This window comes from Mobula birostris, chromosome 23 (genome assembly GCF_030028105.1).
Source record: "Mobula birostris isolate sMobBir1 chromosome 23, sMobBir1.hap1, whole genome shotgun sequence".
Classification (NCBI taxonomy): Eukaryota; Metazoa; Chordata; class Chondrichthyes; order Myliobatiformes; family Myliobatidae; genus Mobula; species Mobula birostris.
The window spans coordinates 63,415,362-63,425,032 of record NC_092392.1 but is presented as its reverse complement, the minus strand read 5'-3'; the positions used below and the strand labels follow the sequence as shown (position 1 = coordinate 63,425,032).

The following is a 9,671-nucleotide window of genomic DNA, read 5'->3' as shown; positions in this document are numbered from 1 at the left end:
AATGATCCGGAGCTCATCCAGTTCCAGCTCCAACACCTCAATGTGGATCGTAAGAAGCTGCAGCTGTAGTCATCAGGGACACCAGAGGTCTCCCTGCCTTCCCAAATCCCACAAAAGATCAACAGTACCCTTATTAAACCCTGACCACAGGAGGATCAAGCTGCCCTTTAATAGGAACTCTTATGAACAGGGACACCACATCAAGACTGACCACTATAGCCTCCAGGTTCAGCTGAATGTTGGTTATCATTTTAACCAAGTCAGTCGAATTTGTGATGTAATGCTCACAGCTCTCAACAAAGGAAGACAGCATGGTCATTCAATGCTTAGCAAGGGACTAAGTTGAAGAATCTATCCTTGTGTATCTTAGGTATAAAGAATGTCCTCCAGTTATGACCATAAAAGGGGAAAACACAGCTAATTTCACCAAAGACGCATGGTTCAAACGCTTGTTTATTTTGACTTCTGGATTAGTACAGACATGGTTCTTGACTAGTTAGGGTGTGAATGGTTCTAGGGAGAAGGCAAGAGAATGGAGCTGACAGGGGAATGGATCAGCCATACTGAACTGACAGAGCAGATTTGGTGGGCCAAATGGCATGTCCTGAACTGCTCCATGTAACTTTGTTTCTTCCAATACTCAGTCGAATAAACGATACTGCCAATTCTGCTGCAATGACGGGGCCATTAAGCTTGCAAACATTTTATTATGCTCTGACAAAATACCCATGGCATCAAAGTCTACATACTTTGGAATATTAACCCTGTACATCAATGACTCAAGCACCTTTAATTGTACAACTACTAAAACTGATGTTTACCTGCAGAAAACACATGGAGTGTCTTTAAAAAGTTTAGATCAACTCTCAAGCAATTAAATTTACAGACTAACTTTGTAATTTAGTCAGAAATCAAAAATACTTAAGCAGCTTTAAACAGGTGTTTACTGACTAACCACATATATAATAGCTCTTCTGTGCCATCAATAGCAAATTTCCATAATGAAGTGATCATACATTTTATTAAAACTGGTCTAAACTGATTAAACAAACCGGCAAGTGATCAGTTTACACATCTAAAAGTTGGATTATGTTCTTTATTCAGAAATGGAGATGGTGAATACTGACCCCAATTTGCCAGCAATCACCAACATGGCATTACAGACATGATACCTTGAATATTAAATAAAACTTTTTACATGTCTTATGGATGCAACACATCTGGCCCAGTTCATTGGTGTTTCTTTCAGTCAGTCAATCCAAGCTTCTTCTTCAGCGACTCTGGCATCTCAGGTGGTGGTGGGCGAGGAAGTCTGAAGTAAACCTTCACCGAGTCATAGATAAACCACTGCAAGGCAGTCAAAGTGCCGATCATGATGATACGGGCAAAAAGCCCCTTCCACACACCTGGAAAACAAAATGTCCACTCACTACACGTTTCACTGGGAAATATATACAATGTCTAGAAAACAAAATTTTACTCACCTGCAGGCCCAAGTCTCTTCAAAACCTGGAAAGCAGAGCTACCCTTTTCCTTATTCAACACAGACACCACCGAGTCAGCAGGGTGAGATACAATAGCACAAAACACACCAGCTAGGAAAAAAATATACAAAAGGTTAACAAATGCCAGGAGTCCTGGGACATTTGAGCTCCCTCCACACCACCCCCCCCCACCCACTGGAAGCATTCCATGTAGGCACCACAGCCTCAGGAGAAAAAAAACACTTCAGTCACTTGAGCCAGCTACAAAAGCCATTCTGGGACATTGTTAAAATAAAAATGAATACAGTCACAATAAACATTCCCAATCAGAAGGCAGAATAAAAGGAATGGTTGGCTCTTATGTTCTCCTCCCCTACCCTAAAAATGATCAAATTTCCCTTTAGAACATTGTGAGTCTCTTACTATCATTAGTGCAACATACACTCCACATCAATAGTCTACAAAAACTGCCATACAATTTTCTTACCAATATAGCCAGCAACAAAAGTCACCACGAGTTGCTCTGCCTTGGTACAATCATCACGAGGTTTGGGCACCACATATCTGTACAATGCTTCAACTGTGCGCTCAAAGCAAGCAAATTTCATCATTGTGTAGGGAATCTGTCTCATCCAAAGAGGAGATACACCTTTGTAGAATCTGTTGGACAAAAAGAGGGAAGCTCTTAATCTGAAAGTAAATTATTGTACCCTCCAAATCCCATTTAAAACATCAAAAGAGCAGTTTACACTTCTCTTCTGTCTATCCTCCTGATATTAAAATTAATAATGAGTAGAACTGGACTTTGTCATTTATTTTCAGCGCTAAAATACTTTCTCCCATCTCCCATTAGGTGGCAATGCACAGATCGGCCAGTAAAGTAATAATTTATTCATGTTCAAACACATATTGGCTTCTTCTGCATTGCTGTCATGACTAACAGAAAAATATAGTATTAGCCTAGAGTATGTAAAGTCACCCAATGCTGAAGCCATGTGTTCAGAAACAAAACCTAATCCATTCAATTTACCTGCATCTGTATTGTTATAGAAATACACAGCACAAAAATGGGCCATTTGGCCCGACTCTCACATGTCAATCAAAAAGCTTCCAGCCCCTCCATCACTCTAAACCTCTTATCCATGAATGTGCCCAAATATCTTCTAAAGGCTGTAACAGTACCTGTCTCTACCAACACCTCCAGCAGCTATTTCTCTTTAAACTTGTTCCCTCTACTTTTAGAGACCTGGGAAGAGGCCAACCATTTACACTTATTTTTGCATCATGGGTCACCGCAGCATCATGTGCTCCAGGGTAACAGACCCAGCCTGAAGTTATTCATTATAACCCCCATCCCCAACAACTTTGTGCCTCATTCATGATCTCCTCTTGATCATGTATATCAACTAATTCCCAGCAGCATTCACCAAGACAAGATTTACTTTAAAAACATTACTCTTCTGTCCGCAGATCAGCCAAGTCCCAATGGCAGTAAATAGACTGTAATACAGACTATTCACAATGGAACAAGCAAGGCTAACATGCAGGGAGATTACTCTCACACATCAATGACTCAAGCACCTTTGACTGTACAACCACAAAAGTTGTGGATTACCTGGCAACCATAATGGAATAATCCAGAACAGCAAGACAGATAAATCCCAAAGGTGGATCTAAGGAATGTGTTGCAAACCTTCAGGCAATGAACGCAACCCATACTTACGCCCAGAGACCTTCTTCAGCATACATCTTGGGTGCAGCTTCTCTCAGTGTGTTTGCATATCCAGCTTGGGTCTGAATACGGACTTTACAAGCCTCCATTGGAGCAAGTGCAATATCTGCCAAGAACTCTGCACTGGCAGATGCAGCGAGGTATAGTGACGTACGCCATAGGTATGCATTTTCCTATAACCAGAGGGAAATCAGTTCTTTTCTGATGAACATTTAAAATCACTAGTTCCTAGCTCTCAAGAGGAAAATTCATTCTGTATCAAATACCTTACGGAACTGATTGAAACAAAACACTTTCATCTCACAGCAAACAGGACTGCAGTCAGCAATTCATGGAACTTCAACTAAATTCCGCTATGAAGCGAAAACAAACTTCCTTAATTCCACACCATAAAACACTCAAACTAATACTGCCCACATTATTCCTACTAATACCCACAACGCTCATTCCTCTGAGCTGTAGATTACCCAAGTGCAATGAAATGTTCTTCCAATTTACGTATGGCCTCGCTTAAACAATGTTGGCACGTGGCCAAGTGGTTAAGGTGTCGGTCTAGTGATCTGAAGGTCGCTAGTTTGAGCCTCACCTGAGGCAGCGTGTTGTATCTTTGAGCAAGGCACTTAACCACACATTGCTCTGCGACGACACCAATGCCAAGCTGTATTGGCCCTAGTGCCCTATCGGTGGCGTGGCAGCATGGGCAACTGCCGATCTTCCATGCAACCTTGCCCAGGCCTGCGCCCTGGAACCCCTGCAAGGCGCAAATCCATGATCTTATGAGACTAACGGATGCCTATTAAGCAATAGAAAAGGCCAAGGATGGACGTCTACAATCTATGTGGGAATGGATAAGCAAGAAGACGTGCAATCAAAAGCTTGAGATGGCTGTTGCAGACACAGTACAGGTGCACAACAAATTGATTGCCTTGTTTTTGCCCAGTTTCTGCAATGTTGATGAGGCCACATCAGGAACATGAAATGCAGACCAGGTCAACCTTTGCCTCACTTGGAAGGGCTATTCAGTTCCTTGGATGGTTGCGAAGTGACATGTCCTTCAGTTATAGGTGAAGATCCAGGAGATGGGAAGGGATGGGGACGTGACTAGCACTGAGATTGCACTAGAGCTGGCAGAAGAATATATTAAATCCACAGGCCACTGGAATGAAAAGTGAGGTGAGGGCAGCTTATAGCCCAATCTTCCACTTGCAAGTCTCACCTTTACATAAATTGCTTTTACTTTCTCTGTAACGTATCTATACATTTCTTTATGATATACTGATCCTCAGGGCATTTCCTAAAGGTCCCTATCAGCCATTTATAGCTGGGGTACTTTGCAACAAGAACCTGCACGCTTTTGGCAGGAGGGAAGTAACCAGAACTTGAGGAAAATGCAAGTGATCACACAGGGAGCATGCAAACTCTAGACACCACCTAGAGGAGGACTGAATCTGGTCACGAGCTACACTGCCACAATCATCTGAGAAAATTAGACAGAACAGCTGGATATCCAATGACTGAAAGGTCCCAAAGAGACAGTCAGCATGAGGGGAAAGAAAAACAGGAGAAACTCAAGAGGATGAACTGTCAACGTTTTGGGTCAAAGCCCTGCACCAGACCACAGACCAATTCCAGAAAACTCACCAGCCCAGTTCTCTAACCTCAAGGTGACTGAAGCCATGATGCCTCAGCTGTACTGGTGCAATCATTGTACACCAAGCACTGCTAGAATTTTGTATTATGGCCCCAAGGCCTTTATACTCAGAATCCCCAACTCTTCACCCTCCTAAGGTCATTGTTTCCCAACTCACCTATTCTGCCCTGTGGTCAGTTTCCCCTGCTTAGCCCATTGGAAGAAATTATGCACTAGTTTTATTTAAGTATCCTCACAGAATTAGAGCTTCTACCTCCCATATTTGCACTCATGTAAATTACACAATACCATTCACATAACAGAATGCTGAGAAAAGAAATGTGAAGTTTCATAAGTTGCTTACTTCACCCAATAAACCACTGTAGATGTTCTTGAAGACTTCATAGAAACCAAACTTGCACAGTCCTTGCATTGAGTATCCAATGAAGGTTGGAGCCCAACCTTTCGCCAATCCGCGAACTCCATCTTCTTTCAGGGTGACAGAAAACCCCTTGAAAATAGACTGATATTTTCCAGGATCCACCTAGTCAGAATGAAAAAACAAGTTACAGGAATCAAAAAGTCTGATTTCATTCCAAGAATCACGAGCCAACATTGAAATAACTCATCCTCATCACATGCTGTTATATCAAAAACAGCTTAGACAGCAATATAACTAGCATTTAATATTTAAAGCAAAGGAAAGGGAGAAACAGGAAAATATCATGAGTAAACTATTCAGTCCCTCCATACCTACTCTACGCACTATCTCTAAATCACAGCAGACTACTACCTTCTGCACTGAATACTTATCAAATGCTGCACGTTTGGTGATTGAACTCACAGTTGAGAATTTTAAAGTGGATGCAGATTATTTTGACAGAGTGACCCACACACTCCAGCCAGGGTAAACACCCTGCATATACTGAAGAACTGCTTCAAATAAATCACTTCTCTTATAAGACTAGAGGACAAATAATTTTGCTTAATCTCACTTCAAACACCATCACCCCAGAAATTAATCTAGTAAACCTTGATTGCACTATGACAATACACCTTTGCTCAGGTAGGGAGAGCATCACTGTGTGCAAAATTCCCAATGTCATCTCACTGTGGTTCTAAATGACTGGAGCAAAATGTCACTGCTACTGTGCTTAAATCCCTCTAGTAATAGATGCCAGTATGATAACATTCTTTCTTAAAGGCTTTTCATGACATTTTAGTAATTCCCTTTTACTACCCCTTCAATCTCACCATGCCAACAAAACACGGCTTGGAAACCAGGTCTGGACTTGTGAATGCCTGCACAATTCATATTAACATGAAATACAAACCTGGATTCGACATTTCACCAGATCCAATGGAACCACTGCAGTGTGTGTAATACCACAGCTCAGTATACCTCCAAATCCACACAAAGCATAGAATTTGGCAGAGCCATATTCACAGCTGTATTCCTCTGCTGTATAGCAAAACAAAGACAAACCATGCAGTTAAAGTATGCAGGTTAGATTAGTGTTGGGCACACAAGGCACATTGGAATTCAGAGACGTGCAGTCATTCATCCAATCCTGGCAGCATCTGTTAAACACTTTCCACGAAACAAACCTGAATCCTGCATTTAACCAGATCCAAGGGCACCACTGCTGTGTGCGTTGTACCGCAGCTGAGTATACCACCCAAGCCACACAAGGCATAGAACCGAGCAGAGCCATACTCGCAACTGTACTCTTCCTTCTCTGTGAGGGAGAGCACAGTAAAAACCCATTGCCTAAAGAGATGAGGGGATCTGGCTGAAAGTCGGGGGAAACAGAGACCGGGTGGTAGTGGGGAGTGGGGGGAGCGGCTGAAGGTCGGGGGGAAGAGACGGGATGGGGGCTGAAGGGCGAGGAGAAACTGAGGCGGTGTGGGAGAACTGAAGGTCAGAGAGACAATGGATTAATTTCCCCCAGGATTAATTAAGTATGACTATGACTATGATAGAGGAAGAGCAGGGCCCGGCAGCCCTGGGTCCACCCACCGACCGGCGGGCGGAAGGCACGAAAACGCCGGCTTGGAAGTTAGAGGTCACGGGATGTTCCGGTCAAGGGCAGTGATCGCGTCCAGAGTGAACGAATGGCGGTGACCCCACAGGAACAGGCCGGCGGCCAGGGCCAGCCCCGACCCGGCACCTCAAGCTCGAGCTGCGGCTATAGCCCACACATCCCACCCTTCGTTCCCCAGGCCGGCCGCTCTTATTACCGGGACCCGCGGCCGCAGCTAGGCGCCGACCGACCCGAGTAGCTGGGACGACGTCCAACGGTGCAGCCTCGGCGGTGGGGTTATGGCCGTCTTCGGTAAGCAGCTGAAATCGGGGCGCGTTGAAGGGATTGGCCGGGGCCAGGCGCAGCACAGAAGACAACATGGCGACCGGCCGCCGAAAGCCGTGAAATGGCCGAGCAGCGCGCTCCCACCTGACGTCACAGCCAGCCGATTGGCCGAGCCACGCACCCCCTAACGTCACCGGCCAACAAACCCCGACAACTGGCCGGGACTGAGGCGCTCTGACGTGATGAGACATACACCCCACCGATTGGCCACAGTTGCTTGTGGGCGGGGGGACGGCTGTGCTGTACCGGCGGCTCAATGCAATGCAATGAAAGGGAGTGTAGAATTGTGACCTTACTAGATCTGGTTTGACCTGCTGGCCAACCCATTCAGCTCCAAATTCATCTTTCTTTCTTTTTCAATCTTTTTTATTGAGTTTCAAATTGATAAACATAACAATGATAATGGTACAATTACATTAATAACGGTTAACGTATACAGACACAGACTCAGACTAACATAAAATTCATCTCTGATCCAAAACGCAGGTAGACATCTAGGCAATTAAACAGTTCAGAAGTAACATTTATTATCAGAAAGTACATACATAATACCACATACAACCCCGAGATTCTTTCTCTGGGGCCATACTTATAGAACAGTAACTGTAAACAGGACAAACTGCAAATGCAAATATAAATAAATAGCAATAAATAACGAGCATGAATTAACAAGGAGTCCTTAGACTGGGACCAGCAGAAGCAGAATGAGAGTAATTATGCCTTTTTGTTCAAGAGTCTGATGGTTGAGGGGTAAGTAGTAACTGTTCCTGAACCTGGTGGTGCCAGTCCTGAAGCACTTATACATTCTACTGATGGCAGCAGCGTGAAATGAGCACAGCCTGGGATACAAATATCTGTGCATGAAAAGACATCTCAAAAGGGCATGAGGATAGTCATGGGGAATTTCAATAAGCAGGTAGATTGGGAAAATCAGGTTGATTAGTTAGTGCTGATTTTGGATCTCAAGAGGGACAATTTACGCAATGCCTATGAAATGGTTTTGTAGAGCAGCTTGTGGTTGAACCCACGAGATCAGCAGCTATTCTGGATTGGGTGTTGTGTAACAAACTGGATTTGATTCGGAGCTTAAGGTAAAGCAAACCTTAGGAGGCAGTGATCATGGGAGAGGGGTTGTTTGTTTCTGGGAGCAATTCAGAAGGCACAGGATAGATACATCCCAAAGAAGTAGTATTCTAAAGGCAGGATGAAGCAATCATAGCTGACGAGGGAAGTCAAAACCAACATAAAAGCAAAAAAAAGGGCAAAACTATGTGGGTAGTTAGAGGACTGGGAAGTTTTTAAAAATAAATGGAACTCAATTTATTTCCCTAAAGGAGGGAAAAGATGAAGGTAAGCTAGCTGATAATATCAAAGAGGATACCAAATGTTTTTCTGATATATAAAAAGGAAAAGAGTAGTTATCTGATCACTGGAAAAGTAGTAATGGAGGACAAGGTAATAGCAGATAAACTGAATAAATATTTTGCATCTGTCTTCATTGTGGAACATATTAGCAATAAGCCAGAAGTTCAAGAGTGTCAGGGAGCAGGAGTGAGTGCAGTTGCTTTTACTAGGGAGAAAGTGCTTGATGAAAGGTCTGAACATAGATAAGTCACCTACCAGATGGACTACACTCCAAGGTTCTGAAAGAAGTAGCTGAAGAGATTGTGGAGGCACTAGTAATGATCTCTCAAGAATCACTAGATTCTGGCATGGTTCAAGAAGGCTGGAAAATTGCAAATGTCACTCCTCTCAAGAAGTGAGGGAGGCAGAAGAGAGAAAATTTATAACCCAAACAACAGGAATTCTGCAGATGCTGGAAATTCAAGCAACACACATCAAAGTTGCTGGTGAATGCAGCAGGCCAGACAGCATCTCTAGGAAGAGGTACAGTCCACCTTCCTTAGTCCTGACGAAGGGTCTCGGTCTGAAACGTGGACTGTACCTCTTCCTAGAGATGCTGTCTTGGCCTGCTGCGTTCACCAGTAAATTTATAACCCAGTTAGCCTGACTTCAGTGGTTGGGAAGATGTTGTAGTCGAATGCTAAGGATGAGGTTTTGGGGTACTTGTAGGCACATGAAAAAAATTGATCAAAGTCAGCATGTTTTCCTTCAGGGAAAATCTTCCCTGGCAAATCAGTTGGAATTCTTTGAGGAAATAACATGCCAGACAGACAAAGGAGAATTGGCGAATGTTGTGTATTTGAATTTTCAGAAGGCCCTCGACAAGGTGCTGCACACAGGGATAATTAGCAAGAGCCCATGGTATTACAGGAAAGATACTAGCATGTGTAGAGCATTGGCTGATTGGCAGGAGGCAGAGTGGGAATAGAGGTGGTCTTTTCTAATTGGCTGCTGGTTACTACTGGTATTCCACAGGGTTCAGTGTTGGGACTGCTTCTTTTTACATTGATTATCAATGATTTGGATGACAGAATTTATGACTATGTGGCCAT

General features: G+C 43.6%; 1 protein-coding gene and 1 non-coding gene across 3 annotated transcripts; both read right to left on the bottom strand.

Moving 5' to 3' along the window:
* Positions 1–687: 687 nt before the first annotated feature.
* On the bottom strand, positions 688–7,295 carry LOC140186617 (solute carrier family 25 member 3-like). Of its 2 annotated transcripts, none has more exons than XM_072240969.1 (7): positions 7,088–7,295; positions 6,455–6,585; positions 5,211–5,390; positions 3,208–3,389; positions 1,972–2,144; positions 1,485–1,595; positions 688–1,406 (listed from the first exon to the last, which is right to left on the bottom strand). In XM_072240969.1, exons 1-7 carry the CDS (start codon positions 7,248–7,250, stop codon positions 1,246–1,248), a joined length of 1,101 nt encoding a protein of 366 aa, XP_072097070.1. In that variant the 5' UTR covers positions 7,251–7,295; the 3' UTR covers positions 688–1,245. The 2 variants fall into 2 exon arrangements, with proteins under 2 accessions (XP_072097070.1, XP_072097071.1); XM_072240970.1 differs by lacking the exon at positions 6,455–6,585 and adding an exon at positions 6,181–6,308 and having other exon boundaries at positions 7,088–7,291.
* Positions 2,944–3,171, bottom strand: LOC140187015 (small nucleolar RNA SNORA53). The gene has a single exon (XR_011882992.1). It is a non-coding gene; the product is annotated as a small nucleolar RNA SNORA53 (small nucleolar RNA).
* Positions 7,296–9,671: the final 2,376 nt, after the last annotated feature.